This window comes from Zalophus californianus, chromosome 2 (assembly GCF_009762305.2).
Source record: "Zalophus californianus isolate mZalCal1 chromosome 2, mZalCal1.pri.v2, whole genome shotgun sequence".
NCBI lineage: Eukaryota > Metazoa > Chordata > Mammalia > Carnivora > Otariidae > Zalophus > Zalophus californianus.
Window position 1 is genome coordinate 142,324,735 of NC_045596.1, and position 27,964 is coordinate 142,352,698.

Here is a 27,964-nt window from a genome sequence, read left to right on the forward strand (position 1 = left end):
CTTCCAACATCACAACTCATTTCATTTCACTACATGCCATTTTCACTATTGGCTTTTTTCCTACGAGCACACCAATCCCCAAGCCATTCCTATCATTCTGACTAAAAAAGGCTGAGACTAAATCCATCAATTTGTCTCATACAGCATTTAATTATCAAAGGATTTGAAGCAGCAGAGGGAGGTCAATTGGCAGTATTGATTCCAACCATGCCCCACAGGGGCATGCACCCAGTGAACTCAGCAAATCCCATAAATCATCAAGGCCTATCTTAAAAAGCTGAGTGGCTTGTTCTTAAGTTTTAGTAATGACCTTTCTACTTGGTTTGAAGTTTTCATTTAGATATAGCAAGAGGTATTTAGTGATGGCAGGGACTTCACCTTTGCCCACAAGGAGGAAGTCTAGAACAAGTCTATTATCCATAACAATGTTGGCCAGTGAGTTGAGGTTGTCCTAAATACCTTCTAAAGCCAAAGTGGCGTGATTAGGTATTCCTTCCCCAGGTGCCAAGAGTGTTGTTCTTACTCCACCATTAGAAAATTGTCACTTTTCTAGTACTTCATCATTTTTCTTATTTTTTCTAACTCATACCCAAAACTTTCTTTTGGAAGGATCAGATGCAGGAGGGACACTTTTTCTTAGACTGCCACCCACAGAGTAGACCAACCAGTATACCCTCAGGCTGACAATGTTGGAGAAAGAAAAGGATCATCATGCCCAGGAATGGTGAGGATAGAATCCCCATTTTTCAAAATAGATCTACATAATTATAAGAAAACTCCTGTTTCTCTCTACACTATTCAACACTTCATTTCTGACACCAAATGTGTAGATTATTTTCCTCAAGCTAAACAATTCTCATACTAACTACCCAGAGTTACCACAGATCCTCCAGGTTAAAGGCTGTCTCACAAAATTATCTCCCACTTCAGACATCCTAGATTGTCACCTGTACTTCTGACTGACTGGCTGTAAATTGGAGGCTCCCAGATCTTCTTCCTTGAGTTCGATAATTTGCTAGAATGGCTCACAGCACTCAGGAAAGTGCTGTGCTTATGATTATTAGTTTATTATAAAGGATACAACTCAAGAACAGCAAATGGCAGGGATGTATAGGGCAAGGTATGTGGGACAGGATGAGGGATTTCCATGCCCTCTCTGGGCATGTCACTTTCCCAGAACTTTGATGTGTTCACCAACCTGAAAGCTTCAACTTTAAACCTGTGTAGAGTTCTTATAGAGACTTCATTGTATAAGCACAATGGATTGAATCACTGGTTACTGGTGAATAAGTCAGTCTCCAGCCCTTCTCTCTTCCCTAGAGATCAGTAGGGCTGAGGATTCCAACCCAATCCTCTGGCAATCAGCCCCCTTCCTCTAAGATCACCTTATTGGCATAAACTCCGATATTATTGAAAGGGGGTTATTATGAATAACAAAAGATTATCCTCTCACCCCTATCAGAAAAGAACAAGGCTTTAGGAGCTCTGTACCAGGCACGGGGGATGAAGACCAGATATATATATATATATATATATATATATATATATATATATATATACTTCATTATGATTATTATCCAGGAGTGAAAACTGCATTCAGTGACCAACTGCCCTGCTAAGTGTGTTCATCAGAAGGAGGTAAAGAAGACAAAGTCAGAAATTTTACTGAGTCAGTCAATTATCACCAATACCAGAAGCCTATGGATGGTAGAGACTATGGAAGATCCATCAGATAGCTTAACTATCAGTCTACTGTTGAGTGATTAAAAAGTTTATCAAGGGGTATACTGGCCAGAACTATGAAAACAGGCTTGATCTCTGCCCATTGAACAAAAATGATCTATTTTTGGTTTTTCACAGCTATCAATGAGTTGAACCACCACAGCAGCCCAGTGGACATCATTTGGTTTTAGCATATCTGAACCATCAATAAACCAAGTCAAGGCATTTAGGGCAACTGACTGAAGTCTCCATTGATTCAGCAGCTTGTTTCAAGAAGCACAATGGGGTTAAAGTTTCCCCCAATGAAGAGCTGCCATTTTTTCATGTAAAATCATGATACTCCTGGGGCCAGGCCAGCTGTTTTCTTCAGTGTGCCATTTCCATTTGATGAGACTTGTTGATTCCTTCCTACCTTGCTGGTCATTGAGTCCCAGTTGACCCACCAAAATGAGACTATCAGGCATTTAATTTCTGAGTCCGGCAGCAAGCTGATAGCTGCTTTTCAAAAGTGGTGTACCCAGAAGTTGTATCAGGAAGGCAACAAGTTTAAGACACCAAGAGGCACCTCTGAGACACTGCCTCTTCTTGCCAGAGGTTCCAATCAACAAGCCATCTGTCACAGAGATGGGTAGCAGATAGTAATCACTGCAGTTATGGGACCTTCGCCATTTGTGCTTTAGGCAGAAGCACTTCCCTATTTCTTATCAAGAGCATCTCCTTTCGTACTTATAAGCATTCCCAGGAGAGACAAATAAACATAAGTTCCAACAATATTCAAAAATGGAAGTTATTATAACAGTAGGGTGAAAGCAGCCCAAAGGGCCTTGATCACAAGTTCCTTTAGCTTCTCTTTCTCCACTGCAAACCTTGCCCACACCCATCATTTGAATTTGGGGAAGACCCAAATTCAACCAACAGGTCCACAGAGAATGGTGATGTGGCAGCTATATCCAACAAATTCATAAAAAATTGAGTCCTTCCATTCCCCAAAATCCCCCAGCATACTCAGACATCATGAATGTTTTAGTCCACAATGGGACAGGAAGACCCAATTATTTCTCTTCTGAAAGCAGTAGAGGCTGGGGTCAAAGGGAGGGAAAGAAAGGACACATGAGAAAATAAAGAGGATTTGCATCAGTAAGCAAGATATTTACTTTCTGTGTGTCACCTGTGCCCACCTCAATCAAATGAACTTCCACGTTTTGGGCCCACACACAAAGTTCTGCCTCAAGGGCAGAACTCAAGTTCATCACTGCTGACACCATGTTTCAACTTGGTGCACTCTTGACTCAGTAGCCAGAGCCACATTTTGTTCTGGCCACAGGCATAGGGTTTGGTCCTTTTGACTGATAGGGAGTTAGCTAACATTTGAAAAGGTTTTTAGTGAGTCCATCTTTGAAATGGATTCTGTATAAGTGCCGCTGTGTCTTTGTGATGACACCTTGTGTTTGGTATTAACATAAGAGCTAGGGGACTTTTCCAGACAGGATACTATTATTGTTGAGTATTTTTATTCTACCTTGTTTTATACTCCCCCAAATTAATCCTTATTATGCTTTTGATAAAGTTAATGCTTATTAAGTTTTATTCATAATTTTCTATTTCTTTGTTCATTTTTCTTCTAATATCCAACTCCATGTCTCTGATCTCAATGTCATTTTTCCAAAGGACATTTCTTAGCATTTTTTTTCCAGAAATAACAAATGATTGTTAAATTACTCCAGTCTTCTCCTTAAGAATACCTTTATCTTTTTTTCTTCAGTGTTGAATATTAGTTTAGATGGCTATAGCATCCTTGGCTGAATTCCAGTTACTTTTCCTTAGGTCTTTGCAGATATAATTTTAATTTTTTTTTCCTAGCCTTCATTGGTAACTTTTGAGAAATCCCTTCTCTCATTAAGAGTTTTCCTTTGTAGATTACCTTTTATTCTGTTTGCTTTTAAGATTTTTTTTAATCTTGGTATTCTGCAGTTTTACATTATTAGTCAATAGGTTCATGTGCTTTATCTACATTACTGAGGATTCACATATTATATGATATTTGAAATAGCGTCTCCCTGGTATTGTCCACATTCTCTCCTGCTGTAAATCCTATCCATCAAAAGTTTGTTCTTGCCATTCAGTCTTCCAAGTCTCTTAACCTTATATTCATATCATCTATTTCTTGTCTGTTTCTGTGGGATTTTTTATAATTTTTTCAGGTAGTTTTCCAATTTACTAATTCCAATTCAGTTATTAGCTACTCTTTAAAGAATATATTGTTTTTAAATTCTAGAAGTTTTTCATTTCTAGAATTTAATTTGCTTTCTTTTTAAGTGCCATTTTTTTCATAGTGTTCTTTCCTATTGTTATCAATTGTCTCAAATTGAAGTTTTAATTCAGTTGTTGGTAGAGTCCACGGTCTATCCTCTAGAAAAATTGATTCTAAGTGCAAATTATATTTTTATTGTGACAACTTTTAAAGTATGCTCATTTTTTTCAGTGAGAATTTTTTTTTTCCTGGAGAGTCAGAGAATCTCTCTAGATTTGTTCAGCATTTGCTTCTTCCTGGTGTCCCAGGAGAATCACCAGTCCTGGATCAACTTTCATGATGATTTCTCCTCATAGAGGTCTCAGTTCATATGGGTACAGTAGAATACATTTAAAAGTTATGTCCAAGGGAGATACAGCTCCATTATTCTGAATTCTCAGGGAAAATATGCTTCTACTTAAAACCCAATGAAAGGTTAGCATTCTGCTCATCTTCCAACGCTGAATGGTATTTTTTTTTCCTAGTTCATACTTTTACTGAGGGTATAATTCTTTGAGGTTCCCAACCTCATAGAGGTTTCAGACTTAGTTCCTTGTATTACACTAGCCCCATAAATGCTCTCTTGTCCTCATATAATGTCCCACACTGGGCATTGAAACCCAAAACAAATAGTGCTCAAAACCAACCTCTACTCTCCCCAGTCACCTGCAAGGTCATCTCCAAGGTCGGCTCCTTTGCTTATCCTCTGATGTTCATTTATTCCTTGGTTTTTGCACCCAGAGGTTTCTCTTTATTCTGAGATCAAGCATACTTTTAAAAGAATCTTATTGTTATTGTAGTGTTTATGGGGGAGGACTTCGGTTTTAATATACTATGTTTCTCCAGGAGACCAAAGTATTATCATCATTACCAGACAAAAATTAGCTCAAATTGCCACTGAAAATTGAATCATTAAGTAAACTGTGAAAACATCTACAAAGTGGAGCTGTTCAAAAGAATATTCACTTACCACTGTGAGATGACAATGCAGCTTGCACAAGTGTTTTTATGATAGAATAAATAAAATCATGTGAGTATTTATACAATGAATATTGGGGAAGGTAGAATTAAGAGAAATTCTAAGGCATACTTTATATGGGCCTACATCACTGAGTGTTTAAAGAGCAAGTATCATTTTTTACGGTAATAGAAGAAGGCATATAAGTTAAAAGCATATAAAAATGTTCCCCTGAGCATATTCAGACAAGCAAAATGTTAGTCATATGTCTACTTCTTGCCCCTGATTACACATAATTATATAAAGGTAAGAGGAACAAGGAAGAAGAAACTACTATTTTACTTTTAGTTTAAATGGAGTGGTCAGAAGAGCTGCACGACGGGTAATCTACAGTTTCATCAGCAGCATAGAACAGCTCAATTGGAAGAGCAAGTACTCATTAGCTTAATGCAAGGTCAAGCTGTGATTCCTACAGAGTTCCTTTAGGGCAAATTTTTGGCAAACAAGAAAGTAGAGTCAGTCAGGCTGGGGAAAGTAACACTCCAAAGGTTGCATCTGCAGAGTTATTTATATAACTCCCAGTGAAAATTTAAGGTTTTAATTAGAGCACCTATTTGAAGGTTCCTCTTTGAACATGCAGAGATTAGCTATTTAAACATATTATTCAATATTTATCTTCCCCACGGAAAGTAATATCTCCTTCCAGATGTCCTGATAATATCAGACTATTTCTACTACGATAGCACTTAGCACATTTTGCATTGCAAGGTAATTATAATTCCTGTGTTTCTGCCCCCTCCACTAAATAAAACTGCTTGGGGATAGGGACCTTCGCTTGTTCATCTTTGAATAGCCAAGAATGACTCCAAATAAATAATTGTTGAATTATAAGTAGTCTTCATCCATTTATTTATCATATACCAATTTTGTAAGTGCTTACTATGTAGCAGGCACAGTGCTATGGGATGGTGAAATAGCCATGAATAAAACAGACCAAAAGCCCTGCCATGATGGAGCTTATGTTCTACCCGGGTGAGACAGATAAAAAAAAATTAGTAAAATGTGTCTTGTTAGAAAGTAACAGTGCTATGGAAAAAAAGATAAAGCCTGCTAAGTTCCTAGCAAGTATTAGGGAACCAGGTATAATTTAAAATAGTGTGACAAAGGTAAGCTTTATTAAAAAGACAGGGAGGGAGTCTGCTTCTCCCTCTGACCCTACCCCCTCTTGGGCTCTCTCTCTCTCACTCTCTCTCTCAAATAAATAAATAAAATCTTTAAAAAAAAAAAAAAAAGACAGGGAGGGGGTGATCCATGTGAATATCTAGAGAAAGAACACTCAAGGAAGAGTGAGAGGCAAAAGCAAAGGCCCTGAGGTGGAAATAGGTCTGCTATTCCAGGATCTGTAAGAAGCCGGCTGTAAGTGGGAGAGGAATCAGGAGCATGGAGAAGAGGAGTAGGAAATGTGGGCAGAGAAGTGACCAAGAACATATTGTGTACCTTGTGAGTCACTGTAAAGACACTGGCATTGGCATGGAATAAAATACCTGGCTCATTTGCTTAATTTGAGATCAACTACATGAAAACAGTATTAGTTTATCCTGGAGTGTAGAGTGGGAAAGGACATTTCGAGCAGAGGAGTGACTGATCTGATTTGTATTTTTACAGGATCGCACTGTCAGAGTGTGTTGAGGGGAGACTGTAAGGTGCAAAGACAGAAGGGAAACTCATTTGGAGGCTATTACCTTAACACAGGGGAGTGACGGTAGTGGCCTGGATGAGGGTTGTAGCAGTGAAAGTGGTAAGAAATCCTCAGTTTCTGGATATATTTCTAAGTTAGAGACAATAGAATTTACTGACAATTGGATAATACAAAAGTTGTGAGAAATACAGTATAATAGACAAGATTCTGATGTGGAGAGCAAAGAGAGATAAGAGAGGAGAGCAAGGGAGACAGTCCGGTATCAGCCATTTTTGATCTGTAGCAAATTATTTAGTAGTTTTTGAAGAAAATAAAAAGACATTTTTGAGTACCTAATATGTGCCAGAAAATATTTTAAGAATTTCACTTGAGTTAAATATTTTTACACTTAGATCAACCCGTGAAGTAGACGCTGTTGTTATGTTCACTTTGCAGATAGGGAAGCAGATACAAAGAGATTAAGCAACCTGCCTGCAATCTCACAGCTGCCACTTCACACACCCAGGATACAAACCTAAATACTTTACCTCCCCAACCTGTACACTCTAATGGCATTAGCTGATATCTGATACTGCTTCTTTCACAGAAATTACATAATTTCATTGACATCTTTTATAAAATCGGTTTACCATAGCCGTGTACATGCACACGCACGCACACCTGAGTTACAAAACAAAGATATACCAGCGCCATCTAGTGGCATGACTAATCTCGGTCTGCGGTGGAATACATAGATCCGTGTTCAGTGTTACTATGCATAGGATGGCATAATATGCAGAGTAACTGAAGATATTGTTACAAATATTTGGGAGGAATGGTCATCACAGATATTGTAGACAAATAAACGACTTGCAATGCCCAAGTGACTGTCAGCTTGAACACTGACTTTATCCTTTACATATAATCAGTAAAATAGGGTTTTTCTCTTAATGAATGAACACTCATTCATTTATTCTTACATTTGTTTATATATTCATTTATAAATTATATATATAATATATTCTCTGAACATTCTATACTCAGCACTGTGCTAGAGACTGAAGGTGAATTTAGTAAAATTTGGAAATAAATGCATATAATATAGTCAGGAAAATCTAGTGTAATAAATGCAAAGATAGAGCAATGGTGGCAAAGAAATAATCAACTTCAGTTAGAGTTAGAGGAAAGCTCATAAGAAATGATAATTCTAATATTTCTACCTTTCCATCAACTGCCAGCTACCATTATCTTCTCACAATAAAAGTATATTACATTGGTCCGTCTGCATTTAAACCTTCGATACACTGCCACTAGATTTAGAAGTTCATAACCACTACATTCACCACCTATATGTTTTGTTATTAACTTGCTTATATATCACTAGTGGCTTTCTATGGCATATATAACATGGAAAAAGAGACCAGAATCCTGGCTCTGTCACTCACTTGTTTACTTATACAGAACTTGCTACTTAAGCTCCATGTGCCACAATTTTCTCACCTATATCACGGGATGTTCATAGTTCCGTGTCATAAAGAACTATTACTGTTATCCTAATATGCAGAATCCTGTCTAACAGATAGTGAACATTAAATCTTAGTGGTTAATATAATCATCACACTCCTCTGCTTAAATCTCCACTATTAGGACCTTTTCTCTCTGAACTAGAAGGGACATTGGAATAACTGGCATCCAAGTCTTTCAAAACATTCAGATTTCCAAATCAATTCAATGTGCATTTAGAGCTAGAGTTAACTGCATATGTCCTGTTCTTCTCCATTTCGGTAATGTTCAGTTGGAATGAAAGAACAAGCATCCTACCTCCAAACAGGATATTATATTACTCATCTGAATAAATTTACAAACTCTTCCTCTCACCTAAGATTCTCATATGGCCCCCCACCCCAGTCTAATTAAAGAATCATTGCTTTATCACACCAGTGTTATGATGGGTGTATAATTCTAGTGTGGAAAAAAAATGCTAAAAACTACTAAATTAGATGATATTTTGAAATTAGGTATTAACTAGTACAGCATATAAATATAGTAAAGTAACTCTATTTGAAAGAGTTAAATAAATTGAAACTTTAGAAAATAGTCACTTTGTAGATGCCAAAATAACATGTTAAAATAAAATTTAAAATCCACAATATTGAGGTACAATTTATATAGAACATTCATTTCAGTACAACTTGGTGAGTTTTCACAAATATGATAGTTCCAAATGATCCACATCCTTGCTAATACCTGATATTATCAGTCTTTGTAATTTTAGCCATTCAAAAGAATGTGTAGTGTTGCCTCATTGTGGCTTTACTTCCTGTTATTTTAATGACTAATGGTAAGTATCATTTTGTGGGCTTATTTCCCATTTGCTTATTTTCTCAGGTTAACTATCAGTTCAAATCCTGTCTGTATTTTTAATCAGGTTGTTGTCTTATTATTGAGTTTTTACTTATTATTGAGTTTTAAGAAATTTTTATACCTTCTGGGCAAAGTCTATTGTCAGACATGTGAAATGATACCTGTGGTTTCCTTAGAACTGAAGTTTTTATTTTGATAAAGTCAAATTCATCATTTTTTTCCATTTATGGATTGTTACTTTTATGTACTAACCAAGAATTCTTTGCTACACCAAGACTCAAAGATTTGTTCCTATGCTTTCTTCTACAAGATTTACAGTTTTAGCTTTTCTTTTTAGGTGTATACCTCTCACATAATGTTAAATACAAACAGTAAGAGCAGATATCTTTGCTTTGTTCCCAATCTTAGGGCATGAGTATTCACTTTTCACTCCTAGGTACCATCTCAACTCTAAAGTTTTTATAAATGCCCTCCATCAACATAAAGGAAATTCCTTCTATTTATTATTTCCTAAGAGTTTTTACTATGTTTATGTGTTAAACTTTTTTCAAATGCTTTTGCTATATCTATTGATATCATGCAGCTTTTCTCCTTTACTGATAAAATGAGGAATTGTATTTATTGATTTTCAAGTGTAAATTGACCTTGCATTCCTAGTCATTACATGTTATTCTTTTGACATATTTTATATATTGATGGCTTTGATTTATAAATATTTGGGCACACATTTTTATTGCATCTGCATTCATAAGGAATATCAATGTGCAATTTTCTTTGCATGTGAAGTTTTTTTGATTTTGTTATTAGGGCAATACTGGCCACATAAAATAGATTGAGAAGTCATCTTTCATCTACAGTTTTTTTTTAAAGATTTTATTTATTTATTTGACAGAGAGAGACACAGCAAGAGAGGGAACACAAGCAGGGGGAGTGGGAGAGGGAGAAGCAGGCTTCCCACGGAGCAGGGAGCCCGATGCGGGGCTCGATCCCAACCTGAGCCGAAGGCAGACGCCTAACAACTGAGCCACCCAGTCTCCCCTTTCATCTACAGTTTTCTATAAGATTTTGTATAGAGTTGACTTTATTTCTACCTTAAATGTTTGATGGATTTTATCAGTGATTCCACTGGGGTCTAGAGATGGGCAAGGTAGTGTTAATTAGGAATTCAGTTTCTTTAATATAAGGAAATTCAGATTGAGTGTAAAATTCTGCTTGAGTTTTCTTTGATAATTTCTATCTTTCAAGAAATTGGCCCATTACAAATAAATTTTAAAACTTAGTGGCATTAATGTGTTCATAATACTTCTTCCTTTAATGTCTGTGGTATTTGTACATGCCACTCTTACATTCCCAATATTGATATTTTGTATTTTCTCTCTTTTTTTTGATCAATCTAATTAGAATTTTATTAACATTACTGATCTTTTTAGAGAATCAGATTTTTACTTTATTGACAGTTTCTAGTATTTATCAATTTTCTATTTTATTGGTTTCTGATCCTGTTATTATTTTCTTCCTTCTTATTCTGAATTTAATTTTCTTTCCAGTTTTTTTGATGTGGAACCTTAGGTTATTTATTTCATATGTTTTTCTTAAGCTAAAAATTTATCTTCAGACACTGTCTTAGCTGCATCCCACAAATTTTAACATGTTGTGTTTTTACCTTCAGTAAACTGAAAGTATTTTCTAACTTCCTTGTGATTTATAATTTTATCCTTGGATCATGCAGAAATACGTTTTTTAACTTCCAAATATCTGGGATTCTCCAGATATAGTTTTATCCTTCGTTTTGAAGTTAATTGCGTTGTAGTGAGAGAACAAAGTCACAAAGAGGCACATTACAAGCCATATTGAAGGAAACATCTCAAGGAGCTACAGGTGGGCATGGGAAAGAGTGAATGGGCAGAGGATTGAGAAAGCAAAGAAAGCCCAGTCAGGACAGCATAGCTGGGGAGTTAATCTTCTATTTCCATGTCTAAGACAGAAAGCATGATCCTAAGGACAAAGTTGAAGTTTGAGTGTAGGTTGTCAAGAGCCAAGTACCACACCTACTCGACTTCACCCTCAAAACACCTATGCAAGGTAGAATTTGACTTAGAGAGGAGGAAGAGTAAGGGAGATTAAAATTACTTTGTAATTTTTTAATAAAAGGTAGTTATTAGATCTATTGCAGACTTTGATAGAGTCCCACATGAATATGAGTCCATTTAAAAAAGTATTTTCTTAAAATTTTATCTGAGAGAGACCATTAAGAAAAAAAGTAAGCATTGTATCCTAGATGTTTAAAACAACTAAATAATGGGAAATTATTTGTGGAAATAATTCCAAGGGCACAGGTTTGGTATTTTGTTGTTGTTTTGTTTTGTTTTTTACACAAAAGATACTACATTGAAAAATTTTAAGGAGTAGAAATTAAAGTTAAAATAGTAATATTAATCAAGATTATCTCTCTTGATAATGCATATTCAGAAAAAAATCATCACTTTTGGGGCACCTCTATGGCTCAGTCGGTTTAGCCTCTGCCTTCACCTTAGGTCATGACCTCAGGGGATGGAACCCCACATCGGGCTCTCTGCTCAACGGGGAGCCTGCTTCTCCCTCTCCCTCTCCCTCCGCCCCTCCCCCTGCTCATGAGTTCTCTCTCTCTCAAATAAATAAATCTTTTTAAAAAATCATCATTTTAAGAAGCATAATTATTTGGTGAATTAAAGGAACACAGGTTTAGAGTTCCTTTGTCACCAAAAGCTGCCCTGCTTCCTGAGTTCCCACAGGAGCAAAGATCCAGTCATCACATAATTCTGTGCTATAAGTCTAATTTAATACTCATCTCCTCCTCAAGTGGATCTTTCAGTCCCTTCAGATTGACTTAGACACACCGCATATGAAAACACACATACGGAGACACAAGGACTACCCCCAGCTGCGCACTTCTCTTTTACTGACTTACCTTTTCGAATGTGGATTAGTCAGGGTTCTCCAGAGAAACAGAACCAACATAATATGACTATATGTGCACATCTGCTTGATAGGTGGCGTGAGCCAGACTCCTTACGGACGAGCCTGGGAAGGGGGTCTCTGGCACCTGCAGCACGCAGGTGTTTCTCATCACAGGAATCCCCTGCCGGCGCTGGTCTCGGGTGGAGGAGCTCCGAGATCCCGCGAGTTGGGGCTCCATCTGGGGAGAGTTGTTCACCTGCGCAGGCCGCAGGCCTGGTTCAACCGTCCTCTGACCCACCTCTGACGCTTGGCACATCCCAGCCCATCCTGGCCCTGCCCTGCCATCCAGACCCACACCTACTCCTCCTACATAGCAAATAAAAGGAAAAAAAAAAAATCTCTCTCTCTCTCCCTCAATCCCTCTCCCTCACTCGCTCTCTCCCTTTCCAAATCATGTAAGACCTTATAGCAGGGCATGATAAGGGGCTCAAAATTTCCTGTAAGAGCAATGGAAAACAGTTCAAGGAGAGTGACAGGATCTATCTCTGTCTAGCTAGAGAGAGAGAGAAAGAGAGAGAGAGATTTTCAGGAATTAGCTCATGTGGTCATGGTGACTGGCAAACTCAGAAATCCATAGGTAGGCCTGCAAGCTGGAGTCTCAGGGAAGAGCGTCAATTGAATTCCAAGGGTGGTCTCTTGGCAGAATTCTCTCTTCTTCAAGGGAGGTTAGCCTTTTCTATTAAAGCTGTTAACTGACTGGCTGAGGGCCACCCATATTTTGGAGAATAATGCTTTATTCAAAGCCTACTGATGTAAATGTTAATCTCATCTACAAAACACCTTCACAAAAACATCTAGAATCATGTATGACCTGATATCTGGGTACTGTGACCCAACCAGGCTGACACATAAAATTAACCATACAAATGGCTTCTTCATCTCCTGTCACAGTGTTACTTGTCCTCTCTGGTCTAAAAATGACCTGGTTCCCTAATCCTATAAATCTATTCTGATCTTTTATCTGAATTCTTCTAACCATTTTGTACTACTACTTTAGGATCTTATGCTGTGAAAAATGACATTTGAAAGCCTTAGAAAGTGTATTAACTCACATTTTTACTTGTTATCTCTGGGTTTGTGGAATGTGAATCTCCTTGAAAACAGAGACTCTGTTGCATTTCTCCAGCACCTACCACTGTGTCTTGGAAACAGTATTAAATGAAACAGTATTGAATAACTGCAATCTTTCATTCAAAAAAAATTTGTATGCTCCTGCATGAGAATGCATAAGAATATGTCTCACAGGCTCATATGTATATATATGATATATATGTTTTACTCATTGATATAGCCCCAGTACCTAGAAGAGTGCCTGGCTCATATCACTTTAACAACCATTTGGTAAAGAATTTAGAAATAGTCAATGGTGCATAAGGAGGGAATTAAATACAATATAAGTTCTATGGAAGAGGGGATCTTATGCTGCTGGTATATGCTCCAAGCACCTGACACAACTCTAGACATGTATTAATTGCTCATTAAATGAATTGTACTGACCCTAGCAAAAATTCAACAGATTCTCTGTATTACCAGTTACCACCTTATGGATAAGTGCTTTTATTTGCTAAAAAGAAATACAGGAATGGTGTTGTCAGATTATAGTAAATAAAATAAAAATAATGACTGTTTCATTTTTTTTATTCCAATAGAGCTTATTATGCCTCATTGGTATCTTTAACTTGAATTCTATTATTGAATCACCTCTGAACTAAAATATTGCATATTTTTAAAGTAAAACTGAATATACTCTATATATTTTAGCAGGAAATGTTAAGTTTTAAACATCTTTCAGATATCTTTGTAACCTTAACAAAAAATACATCTAACATATATTTTTTAAAGATTTTATTTATTTGAGAGAGAGAGCATGAGCAGGGAGGGGGCAGATGGAGAGGGAGAGGGGTACAGGGAGAGGGAGAAGTAGCTCCCCCACTGAGTAGGGAGCCTGATTTGAGGATCCAACCCAGGCTTCATCCCAGGACCCCAAGATCATGACCTGAGCCAAAGGCAGATGCATAACTGACTGAGCCACTGAGGCACCCCTAACATATGTTTTTTTAAATATCCATTCTACACTAATAAAATAAAAGTCAAAATTAAAATGATCAATTTCATACTTTTGTAATATGTATTCCAAGAACAAACATTCAGCATGTTTGTTTTTCTCCTTAAGTGTTTAACTTTCACTATTTAAAAAATATATGTATTAATGTGGCTATTTGATGAAAGCTCTTAGATTACTCAATTCATTTACACAAGCTTTTTGGCAATAGGATAACCAGAAACTCCTGCTAAAAGACACTGCAGCAATGATAAAATAAAATGCATATTTTATTTAAGGTCTAATGTTTCATTAATTCCACACAAGAAAACTAAGAACTCCCAACCACAATGTTTTCAGGTTTCAATATTTACTTATTTTCATAATGAGATCAACAGAGAAGTTGGTGTTGGAATTGGGGAAAGAAGATCATTTTATATAGATGTGATTACATCAGTCATTTCCAAACCCTCAAGTCCATCGTTCCTATTATCCATGTATGTGCATATTTGTATGTGCATGTGTGTGCATATATGTGCATCAAAACCAGGCTTTTTACTACATGAAATGAACATAGAAAAGGAAGTCCTAGTAGATGACTTTCTGTAATTATCTCATTTCTCTTGTAAAATTGGTAACTAATGTAATAAAAGTATTTACTTTTCCATCCATAGGACCTAATTGGTGACCTGAAGGAGAAGCTTTCAGATCACTTCAAAGACATCATGGTTGGCCTCATGTACCCACCGCCATCTTACGATGCTCACGAACTGTGGCATGCCATGAAGGTAGTGGTCTGACACAAAAATATACCTGTAATAGGGGCGCCTGGGTGGCTCAGTCGTTAAGCATCTGCCTTCAGCTCAGGTCATGATCCCAGGGTCCTGGGATCGAGCCCTACATCGGGCTCCCTGCTCAGCAGGAGGCCTGCTTCTCCCTCTCTCACTCCCTCTGCTTGTGTTCCCTCTCTTGCTGTGTCTCTCTCTGTCATATCTGTAATAAGTACAAGGCAATATTTCAGTAGAGGGGAAACTGCCCTGTGATGTTGCTGTATGTGATCAGGGGTTGGGGAGGGAATATCTGAGCAAAAATAAAACAACGAAAATGTTGTGCTCAGGATAAGTGACCCTGTTAAGAAGAGGGGCTTCTACACCCTAGTAGCTGGGATCAGCCTGTTCTTTTGCTGTACAAACTCAGATCCACTGACCCAGCTCTATGCCAAACTACCAAAAGAAAAAACTAAATAAGCTTCCAGTGTTGTTCATGTTCGTCTCTCCCTAGTATGTATTCATAAATTAAACAAAAATGTTCTAAGTCATGTGACCCTCTTTAAATTATTTGTAAAAATTGGACTCACTAAGTAAAAATGGGATACTGAGTCAGACAAAATATAGATGATGTCTTTATTTTTGTGACCCTAAAAGTCCTTTACAAAAACCATTGCTCAAATATATAAAAATTTTACTTCTGAAAAATTAAAAATAATGTCCTTACAGGAAAGTCATTTCCATGAAATAAATTGACTACAGATTTGTTAGAGACTTTGTTGGTTACGGATGGGGTACAAAAGGCTTTTTACATCTTTCCAAATACTGATATTAAACACCTGCAGAACTGTTGTAATCATTCCAATACCATGCCTGCCAATGACCAGATTACTCAATCTGTGAACAATGTGACAGGAAAGAGGAAAGGGGAATAAATTAAGGGAACCTGGATTTTGGCCATCATATTTGCAGATGAGAATAGACATTGTATAAAATTCATATGCATTTCAACCAATCGCTTTTTTATAAATTGCATATGGCAATTCTTACCTCTTGCAAAATGATGTGACTACAAACTATAAGAAGGAAGTCTCAGGTTACTGTTTAGATAAACTTATATTTTATCAGTATCACATGGAATGGTAAGGATTTATGAAACTTTCTGGAAGATGTGTTGTCTTTATTATCACTAGCACAGAAAAATAGATGCATATAGCTGTAAGAGAACGTAGAAAGTACCCAGTCCAATGCTTAGACAGATGGTACAAAAATCCACATTTAGGGAGAGGCAGGGATCAAGCCCTGAAACATCTTTAGGAAACTAGGAGACCCTGGTTCTAATTTCAGCTTTCCAAAGACTGATATCCTAGTAGCAAAAAAAAAAATCAGTGTCATGAGCCTTGTTCAAACATCTTTTTCCACATTATTTAGAAATGCCCATGTTGTTTTATTCTAAATGAAGGAACAGGGTTTCAGAAAATAGTATCCTCCCAGGGTCAAGTAGCTAGTAAATAGCAGAGCCAGAACTGAATTGGGCCTATCTTTATCCCAAACACGCTTTCTTTCTCCTCTGCCGCCTCTCAGAATACCAGGAATGTTGTAAATCCTTATTATACATTAGATGCACTATTATTCCCAATACAAATGCCTTTATATTTCTCCCTTTCTCTGTATTACAGGGAGCAGGCACTGAAGAAAATTGCCTCATTGATATTTTAGCTTCAAGAACAAATGGAGAAATTTTCCAGATGCGAGAAACCTACTGTTTGCGTAAGGAAATATACATATGTACATATATTTTACACACATATAAGCTTTATATTTTTCAAATAGCACACAAAATATTCCAGCTTATGTGTTTTTAAAAATTTTCTAAGACACCCTTATATTTGAAATATCACTCACTCAAGACCAATTAACTCACTAAGTAAAATTGATGATTAGGTTATCAAAACTGAACCGATTCTCTGGACAATCAAGTTAAGCAAAGTTTCCAGGAAAATAATTGCAAGTTTCTATGAGGTGAGTGTTTACATTAATTCAGGCAAGTGCCCAGCACCATGCTTAGGGGCCCTTTTATTTCTTACCCAGGAGAAACCAGGTATCTAGACAAAATAGAGCAAAGAACAATAACTGCTTAGCAAATTCGACATATACAGTTAACTACTTCACTTTACATAAATCTTATAATCACTGTGATCTATCTCAAAATCAGATTTTTACACATTTTAAAAGTAGAAAAGTTAACTATTTTCATTTTCAAAAAAGTTTAATGCCTTAAGCTTCATCACATCATGTATTACCTCTCACTGAATGTCAAGAAACTATTCTAGACAGTTACCTCTGCTGCATTTGAGCAAGAACAAGGGGGAATTTCCCAAAGGGAATGAAGTAAGAACCTTCATTTAAAATATTAAAGGAAACAAAGCACTTGGGAAAAGTGCTGAGCTGCGTAGCAGTCTATGGAAATAGAATGCAGAATTCTGAATTTTGAGAATTAGAGAATGTGCTATGACTCTCGTGTTATTTTTCAATTTTGGAATAAAGATAATGGCTTTTTAAGAAAACAGACTTGTGCCTATGTTACTGTTAGGTGTCCACATTTCTTTGGTGGACTCTAGGAAATTGACTTCATCTGAGTAGAAAGCAGTAAAAGACAAAGAAATGTCAACAGATTGATTGTATTTCCTGTATTTTCCCCTCACAACTGAGGAAATAATATTAACTTACTCAAAGTATGTTGATATGTGGTTCTATTATAAATCATACCTTTAACATGGAAGTTCTTTCCTAGAATATAGCAGCAACCTTCAAGAAGACATTTACTCAGAGACCTCAGGACACTTCAGAGATACGCTCATGAACCTGGTCCAGGTATGAAATTCAAAAACTCACGCCATTCTGCACTAGTAAAAAATATATATGTTTCATTTTCAAAAACTAGAACAGAAAACTCCAGTTTAAAAGTAAATTCTGTATAATAATATTTACTGAATACCAGCTAAATTCAAAGCACTATAATAGAAACTTGGCTTGGCTATAGAAACAAATGAATATGAATAATATACCATTTCTATTCTAAAAAATCTATATATAAGACGATTATGATTAGAGACACACACATAAATAATTATATTAGGTTCTAGCTCTCTGTCTAAAGAGCTAATAATGAGAAATCCAGAATTTGAATTGAATCCTATAGACTCCCAAGTGCCAGCATATGATCCTCAGCACTGCCTCTGAAGATTCTGTGGTACCATACATTACCACAGAAGAACACTACTTCAAATTAAAATTAAAATTTGACAGTTATTTTGTTTTTCTGCACTGACAAGATGGTACATAATTATTTCATTCAATTAGTATTTCTTGAAAACATCCCACATACTAGCATTGTAATAATATTTTTAGATATAATTAGCCTTTGTTTTATGCATATTCTTAAATATGCCTGTCATCCAATTCAGCAAAGGCATTCAGGAATGTAAAGAGAATCAATGTGCAGTTCTTTACTATCAAAAAATAAAATCTACTATCTTTTTTTTAACATATAATGTATTATTTGTTTCAGAGGTACAGGTCTGTGATTCATCAGTCTTGCACAATTCACAGCAAACAATCAATCATGGAACATTACATCAAAAAGTAATGATGTAATGTATGGTGATTAACATAACATAATAAAATAAAATTTAAAAAACAGAAAGAAAATCTAAAAGTTCATGGGAAAAATGTCTTAACCAGTATTTTGGTTTGGTTTATGTTGTACGAGTATCTGTGTGTGTGTGTGTGTGTGTGTGTGTGTGTGTGTGTGTGTGTGTAATGAAAGAAGCACTTCTAAATCCCCCAAACTTGGGATGCTTGGGTGGATCTATTGGTTAAGTGTCGGCCTTCAGCTCAGGTGATGATCCCAGGGTCCTGGGATCGAGTCCAGCATCGGGCTCCCTGCTCAGCGGGGAGCCTTCTTCTCCCTCGGCCTGCTCTTCCCCCCCGCTTGTGTATTCTTTCTCTCTCTCTCCCTGACAAATAAATAAATAAAATTTTTAAAAAATCCCCCAAACTTTTCTCTTTATGTCAAGAACATAACCAAGTAGTTGGTTAGTTAGCACAAAATTTCAGTAAGAAACATTAAGTAGATAGAATTTTATACATGGGGATGTAAAATTAAGAAAAGACTTCATTGCCTTTAAAGAAAAAAGAATAAATGGTAGCCCTTTTAGGGAATAAAGGTGGAAGAGCAATACCTAGAAAGAGAGCAAAAGACCAAGAAGGAGGAGACTAGGGTGAGAATGCTGCCAGAGGACCTGGGAAACCCAGGGCCCCACATGTTCAGGGGGAGAGTCCGAATCACCAGATGAAACCATGGGATAGAACATGGAATGTTCTTTCTTCCTTTTCCCTGAGCCACTCCTATACCAATTGCCTCTATGAGTCGCTAGATTTTTTTTTTAACCTAAACATTTCTATGGCCACTATTGCCAAACTCTAGATATTCTTCCTTGTCCTTTATCCTCTTCTGGTTTATCTGAAGTGGTACTGTGTAGTATATCCTCTGTGAGGGTTGTATCTCTTTCACAGCTCGATTTTGGCAAATTTAGAGATCTAGCAGTTTGTTTGCAGCTTGAGTAGCCCACTTTTCTTTAATCTGGATTAATGATGTCCTTGGAAATGTAAATATCTAAGAAACTTAGAAGAATTCTAATGTAATTGCTTCCAGGGAATACTGTATACCACTTAGCCATACCCAAACTTCTCTCCTAGACATATTTCCGTGCATCCTTTCACTCTCCCTGACCATATTTCTTGTTTTTCACGACTTAAAGCCAGTGCCTTGAAAGTCCTCTCAGATAATAAATTTAGTCAGATACTTGCTGCAGGGGTGAGTCTTAAAAGGTGTTTGCTTTTCAAATCTTCTTCAAGAATGCTTGGAGTCAGTGGTTTCCCCTTTGAACTGTTAGAGACACCAAACACCTGGACTTTCTCTCTATTCTCTTTTATTTCTGCTTGCAAACCAGCCAGTTATTTACTGACCTCATCTCTTTCTGGTAATACATGGCCACTAGCATAAAGTAAATGCCATTTCTCAAGCTCACATGGAGACCAGAACAGGTGCTACTGATCAGAATACAGCACTCCTCCAAGAAGTGATTCAGAGACTCAGTCTCTTTCCATCTAGTGGCTAATCTATCTTTCCACCTTCCCTCTAATTTCATCATGCCTGTCCTCAATCTACAAAAGCAGAAAGACACTGGAGGATTGTTCCCGGGAATTTTTATGGGCCTAGCTGTGATGTCTATCACTTTTGCTCACATTTCATTGGCTAGACCTCCATCAGATAACTCCCCTTAATATCAAAGGTAGCTGTAAAATATATCCAGTTGTTTGTCCTCAAAGAAGATGAAACAAGTTTGGAGATCAGCTATCAATGTGAAAATGAGACTTAAAAAGCTGCAACCAAAACAGGCCAGTGAGCAACAGAAGATGGAAGAATGAAGACATTTATGGCAATAAACAGGAAATCTATGAGGATGACTATTTGGGGCACAAAATAGAGAATGTCCCAAGGGATAGCAATGTAGTAAAAAAGAAACAAATAAAATGTCCTGCATTATTTCTTAAAAGTACTTTAAAGGGTAAATGTCTTTGCATTTTTATTCATGCTTTAGGTTTTTTGACATATCCTTATTGCGTCACCATTTTTAATTATCTTTAAAAGATGACTGTGTGAAAGTTTCTTGGCCCTACTTCTAATCTTACCTGTAGAATGATAATGTTCATCATACTATATACTATGTATATAGTATACAATTTTAATCTGAATATATTAGCTATATTTTAAATTTCTATATAACTAATCCTATCATGGATACTTAATTCATATGAGATGAACAAAAACCCAACTCCATTTTAATCTTTTATTCCTTCTGTTTTGTGTTCAGCCTTGATAAACTATGTATGTGTAAAAAAAAAAAAATCAGTCCAACATTTACCTGTACTTGATTGATTGATTGCTGAGTTGTTCCAACAAGCAAATTTCAAAAATGCTAGTATGAAAGCTAGCATGGGAGTAATCAGTTCCCATCAAGCCTCTGACCGACCCTACTCTTCAAAGCCTCCTTCTGCTCCATAGGAATTGCTCTCCTCCGAGCCTGTCTTATGTATTTTTAGTCTATCTTACCGTATAATGTGGGATGTGTTTACATACCCACCTATCCCAGTAGCTTCAGTTTCCCAATCGTGAGAACTATGTCCTATTCAACTTTATAGTCTTAGAACAAGGGTCTGTGTATGATACATGGAAAGCAGGTCAGATTTTTTTGAAATAAATGCTGCAAAGAACAAATTCTTTAAAAAGTCTGAGTGAATAAAGAATAACAAGGAAACAAGGAAGCATTCAATATAGGAAAAAAAATACAGAATATTCCCCAGCTATTCAGGAAAACACACCCAAAGCCATATGCTGATTTGTCCCGAAATTACAAATTCAAATATTTACCTTACAGAGATTTCTATTTTTTTAATTCTATAAAGCTTAGTTTTTTAAAAAAAACAAAGTTTTTTTAAACTTTTCTGAAGTTAAAATATTATATTACTGTACACAAGAAAGATAAAAATTAAGAATTATTTCTACCTTGTCTAAAACTAGTCTGTATACAAAAATAGTTAAAGTGAGAGCATGACTATTATTAATGAATTTTTCTTCTAAGATATCAATGGCAGTGAATTACTACTTCATTTTCCTTCTTTTCTTATGTTATTTTGCTGTCTTCTTCATTTGGGGTGGATTAACATGTCCAATCAAACACAGGTGGTATGGTTTCCCTTAATATATATTTGTTATGATTAAAAACTTCATGTTGGGGCACCTGAGTGGCTTAGTCATTGAGCATCTGCCTTCGGCTCAGGTCATGATCTCAGGGTCCTGGGATCGAGCCCCACATTGGGCTCCCTGTTCCGCGGGAAGCCTGCTTCTCCCTCTCCCACTCCCTCTGCTTGTGTTCCCTCTTTCGCTGTGTCTCTGTCAAATAAATAAATAAAATCTTTAAAAAAAAAGTCATGTTGTACTTCACACATATTTTGTATGATTGAATTCAAGAATTAATAAATATATTAGATTGGAGCACTAACTCTCCATTCATTACCAGACAACATGGATTTTACTTCTTTTTTATCCTTTTTATGCAGCATGGGTATGTGTTCCCAAGCTATTCTCAGTTTTGAATTAGGAATAAAAATTCCCTAAGGAAAACATTGTTGAGGAAGCCAATTATTAACTACACCAGATTAAGGAGAGATTGGTAATTTGGACTGATTGGATTTCTTCAAATTGTTCACTTGAAAAAGGTGATATAGTACTAAGCAAATCCACTGACTTTCAATTAAATTAAAAATTTTCAGGAACTCCTGGAGGGCTCACTCGGTTAAGTGTCTTCCTTCAGCTTGGGTCATGGTCCCAGAGTCCTTGTGATGAGCACCCAATGTCTTATGGAAGTGTTGAATCATTGTGTTGTGTACCTGAAACTAATATTATACTGTATATTAACCAGCTGGAATTTAAACAAAAACTTTTAAAAAATTCTCTCAATTTAAAAAGGTCATAATTTTGGGGGTGCCTCGGTGGCTCAGTCATTATGCATATGCCTTCAGCTCAGGTCATGATCCCAGGGTCCTGGGATCGAGCCCCGCATTGGGCACCCAGCTCAGCGGGGAGCCTGCTTCTCCCTCTCCCACTCCCCCTGCTTATGTTCCCTCTCTCGCTGTATCTCTCTCTGTCAAATAAGTAAATAAAATCCTTAAAAAAATAAAATAAAAATAAAAAAGTCATAATTTTTTTTAATTTTCAACTAATGATGCTACAAAATATAAATTAAAACAACAGTTTCCCAGTCAGAAATTCATATTGGCATAGGCATTGCCCCTAATTAAAGGAAAGCCAATGGTCCCATTGTAAATCCATGAGTTGCACCCTAGTATCAAACAAGTTTCTATTTTCTTAATATCCAAATAGAAATTTATTTCAATTTATTGATGAAAAATATACATTCTCTGATAGGAAACAAAATGTATTTTATTAGGATAACCTTGCATTCCATTAAAGCTATATCACAGTCCAGCTTCTGCTCCAGAATCCTGCTTCCTTCCTCTCCCTTCCGTGTTTCTCCCAAGCCCACTCCGTAATAAATAAGACATGTGCTGATCTCCTCTCAGACTCAGCTTTCCAAGGAAACCAAAGGCTATATCTCCTCCTTGTAGAGACAAGGATACCCAGACTTAGAGGGATTACCATTACACATCTACTGAATGAGAGGGCCAATATGAAAAGAGGCCTAAGTACACTATCACCCCATTGTTTAAATCTAATTTCTCTTATCTCTAACCCCATTTGACTCCACTCCAGTTCTACTTCTATTTTGTAAAATGTCAAATGACCAATATGCAAATAACCTTTTAATATCTCTGTGCCTCTTAAATGGTTGAGCTATAAACCACTTAAAAGTACTGACATCTCAGAATCAAGATTGCAGTGGATTTTTTTAAAGCAAAGATTCTTATATTCCAGAAAAAAAAAAAACCACAGAGTTCTAAAAATTAAGCATGACGGAAAGTAAGTCATGGGGGAAATAATCAATGAACAATGTTTTCTCAATGTAATAGGCCAATCAATCTTATTCATAATTGTAGTTCTTTTTCTGTGAAATTAAACAATAATGCTTTATTATTGATAAAGTCTATATGTGTGTGCATTTGTATATAAAGTAATATTATCTATATAGATATACATATTTTAAAACAATGCATTAATTTATGTCATCATGGGGTTTTATCTAATTTGGGTTATGACTTTATAGTATAAAGTATTATTTATTAATTTCAATTTCTAGGGTTGGAACATTAAATTGTGTTTGTGTGTTTAACTTAGAAATAGCTTTTCAATGTAGTAAACTTTTCCTTCCAATAGAGAATATCAAAAATGAGGGTGAACAGAAACCTAGATTTTATAAGAAGCCAAGGAAAATTAATAAGGTTTACTTAAAGATTAAATACTTGTAAGGTTTCACAGTACATTTCTCTTTTTTTTCTTTTAAGATTTTATTTATTTGATAGAGAGAGACACAGAGAGAGAGGGAACACAAGCAGGGGGAGTGGGAGAGGGAGAAGCAGGCTTCCCGCTGAGCAGGGAGCCCGATGCAGGGCTCGATCCCAGGACCCTGGGATCATGACCTGAGCCAAAGGCAGACACTTAACGATTGAGCCACCCAGGCGCCCACAGTACATTTCTCTTAAAATGTAAAACACACTCTACAAGTATAAAATAATATGCATTTCATAGAAAATACTTAAATTACAATAGAAAATGGAAGTAAAAAGAGGTATCTTAGTATAATCTCCTTTAATAGTCTTTTTGAAGATCAGAAGTCTCACGGTAATTCATAATGCTTATGTATAAATAATGATATATATAATTAAATGTATAATTTCTTTTAGATTTTTTTTAATATTTTGAAGATTTCCCATTGACTCCCAACTTCTACATTAGCGGCTCTTCAGTTTTGAGCCTCTGATTTAACATTTGGATTAGTAAATCTAGAAGGTTGGGAAAAGATAAAAAGTGAATTTAGGGAACTGAAAAAGTTTATCACTTCCCCTGACCACTATCTGTGGTATACACCACTTGAGAGAGAATCTGTCTAGACATTTTACAAAAAGGAAATGGAATTCCTTCCTAAAGTTTGTGCAATTTAGACTGATGAGTTCCAACCAGATAACTGAGGGCTACTTTAGTGTAAACAAGTCTCTTCTACCCTAAAGTTGGGATCATTATTCTCTCTCTCAATCTCTCTCTCTTTCTCTCTCTATTTCTGTCTGTCTCTGTCTTTCCCTTTCTCTCTCTCTCTCTCTCTCTCTATATATATATATATAAATACATAGATGATAGATAGATATTCTCTGTGTAAAACAAGGTATATATCTACGTATCTTTTCCTCTTAACCATATTATAAGTCAATTGTATGTCCTTATCTTTATTATTTTACCTTCTTGAGATTCAGATTAGGGAGATTTACTTTGTAAATTAAGGAATATGAACCCATTAGTCTCTCAATTCCTTCCCAATACAAATATTCTAAAATTCTTCAATTACTGTAATTACATCCACTGCTTCCCTCTGCATTTTATTTGATTTTCAGAATCAAAGTAAAGACTGTCTGTGGCTTTCATCTTTTTAACTTCATAAAAATCAGGCACACCTCTTTTGTGAATTAATAGAGATTAAGGGAATTGGAGCATAGGAGCCTTAAGATATTCATGAAATGGAAAGTGTTGAAAATTATTGTCATATTTTCTGGGAGAGATTCTTTACTTAATCTTTAAAGTATTTTCCAAAAAGGATATTTCTAATAAGGAAACAACTCAGCCAGAACACCTTCTTCTTGAAAACTAATGCCAATCATTAAACGTGCTTACAACACTTCATGCATGCTTTTATTAACTAGATTTACACTAGATCTAATTATCTGTCAAATAATAAAAAATTAATCACTTGGAGACCAATTAATCGGTGTGTGCAAATCACACTGGAGATGATAAATGTTTTCACAGAAGGAGAGGAAATGACCCAACTGGATGCTTACTCTTCATTTTAGCTGTTAGGATTTTCCTTACAATGGTTTCTCAAACTTGTAGAGTGAGATTTCTGGGGATGTTATTGCCATCAGATTTTAGTGATCATCTGTAGTCAACTTACCTATTTCAAATATTTTCAGCTAGATTTTCATCCCCTTAATTTCTTCTTTCCACAGTTTTATTTTGCCCCAACCCAAATCCTGTACTAATTTATGCTATTTCTCTAGCATTTACATCAGTTACACACACCATGCTGTTCTCTTAGGTTTTTTACATGACAAACCAGCTTGATTCTCCCTCGGTGGAAAAAGCTAAATCACAATTTACTTATTCACATTTTTTAATCCACCAGTCTGCTTAAAGCACTTTTGGTAAGTAACTGCACAAAGAAATGAACAGACAAGCACCATTTCAAGTTCAATGTCAAAACTTTTGTTTCAAAAAATATTTCAGATACAGAGAACTGCAGAAAATTCTTAAATATTTCTCACAAACTTTGTAAGGGTAGGTGTTTACTTAGCTATGTAGTTTAATTGGAAATCACTCAAAATTTCAATGATCCGTAAAATTTTCCTACATCTATTAACTAATTTTTTTATTATTTATTTTAATTCCAGTGTAGTTAACATATGGTGTTATATTAGTTTTAGCTCTCAATATAGTGATTCAACAATTTCATATATTGACTCAGTACTCCTCAAGATAAGTGTATTCCTTATTGGCTAACTGAACATAATAATAAAAAAAATAAGTGTACTCTTAATCCCCTTCACCTATTTCACCCATCCCCCACCCCCACATCTCCTCTGGTAACCATCCATTGGTTCTCTACAGTTAAGAGTCTGTTTTTTTTATTTGTCCCTTTTTTTGTCTTTGTTCATTTGTTTTGTTTCTTAAATTCCATGTGTGAATGAAATCATGTGGTATTTGTCTTTCTCTGTCTGGCATTATACTCTCTAGCTCCATTCATGTCATTGCAAACAGTAAGATCTCATTCTTTTTTATGCCTGAGTAATATTCCATTGTGTATATACACCACATCTTCTTTATCCATTCATCCACTGATGGATACTTTGACTGCTTCCATAGTTTGGCTGTTGTAAATAATGCTGCAATAAACATAGGAGTGCATATATCCCTCCAAATCAGTGTTTTCATATTCTTTAGCTAAATACCCAGTAGTGTGATTAATGGATTGTAGGGTAGCTTATTTTTAATTTCTTGAGGAACCACTATACTATTAAACAGTGGCTGCACCAGTTGGCATTCCTACCAACAGTGCATCAGGGTTCCTTTTTCTCCACATCTGTGTCAACACTTGTTTATTGGGGTTTTTATTTTAGCCATTCTGACAGGTGTGTGGTGATATCTAATTATGGTTTTGATTTGCATTTCCTTGATGATGAGTGATGTTGAGCATCTTTTCATGCATCTATTGGTCATGTGGATGTCTTCTTGGGAGAAGTGTCTGTTCAGGTCTTCTGCCCATTTTTTAATTAGATTACTTGGGTTTTTTGGTGTTGGGTTGTATAAGTTCTTTACCACGTCTTGGATACTAACCCTTTATTGGACATGTCATTTGGAAATATCTTCTCCCATTCAGTAGGTTGTCTTTTAGTTTAGTTTGGTTGTTTCCTTTGGTGTGCAGAAGCATTTTATTTTGACGTAGTCCCAATACTTTATTTTTTCCTTTGTTTCCCTTGCCTCAGGAGACATATCTGGAAGGATGTTGTTATGGCCAATATCAGAGAAATTACTGCCAGTGCTCTCTTCTGGAATGTTTATGGTTTCATGTCTCACATTTATGTCCTTAATTCATTGGGTTTATTTTTGTATATGGTGCAAGAAAGTGGTCCAGTTTCATTCTTTCACATGCAGCTGTCCAGTTTTCCCAATACCATTTGTTGAAGAGATTGTCTTTTTCCCATTGGATATTCTTTCCTGCTTTGTTGAAGTTTAATTGACCATATAATTGTGGATTTATTTCTGGGCTTTCTATTCTGTTCCTTTGATCTACAGAAATCTGTTGCATTTCTATTACACTAATAATGAAGCAGCAGAAAGAGAAATTAAGAAAACAATGACATTCACAATTGCACAAAAAATAATGAGATACCTAGGAATAAACTTAACCAAGGAAGTGAAAGACCTATACTCTGAAAAATATAAAACATTGATGAAAGAAATTAAAGACAATACAAAGAAATGGAAAGACAGTCCATGCTTATGGATTGCAAATATTGTTAAAATATCTATACTACCCAAAGCAATCTACAGATTTAATGCAATCCCTATCAAAATACCAACAGCATTTTTTTCATAGAACTAGAACAAACAATCTTAAAATCTGTATGGAACCACAAAGGACCCCAAATAGTGAAAGCACTCTTGAAAAAGAAAAACAAAAGTGGACGTATCATAATTCTAGACTTCAAGTTATATTACAATGCTGGAGTAATACAACTGATCTTTGAATTCCACTATCTAAAAGTCATTTCTTTAGCTTTCCTACATTCATTTAGT

At 35.9% G+C, this 27,964-nt stretch overlaps 1 protein-coding gene across 1 annotated transcript in view; it reads left to right on the forward strand.

Annotated features, from left to right (window-relative positions):
• ANXA10 (annexin A10) overlaps positions 1-27,964 on the forward strand; it is a 94,556-nt gene that overhangs the window by 52,755 nt on the left and 13,837 nt on the right. Inside the window, exons 4-6 of the mRNA XM_027599798.2 lie at positions 14,725-14,838; positions 16,497-16,587; positions 17,612-17,691. Coding sequence (XP_027455599.1) covers positions 14,725-14,838; positions 16,497-16,587; positions 17,612-17,691 — 285 coding nt within the window. The remainder of the gene's footprint in view (positions 1-14,724; positions 14,839-16,496; positions 16,588-17,611; positions 17,692-27,964) is intronic.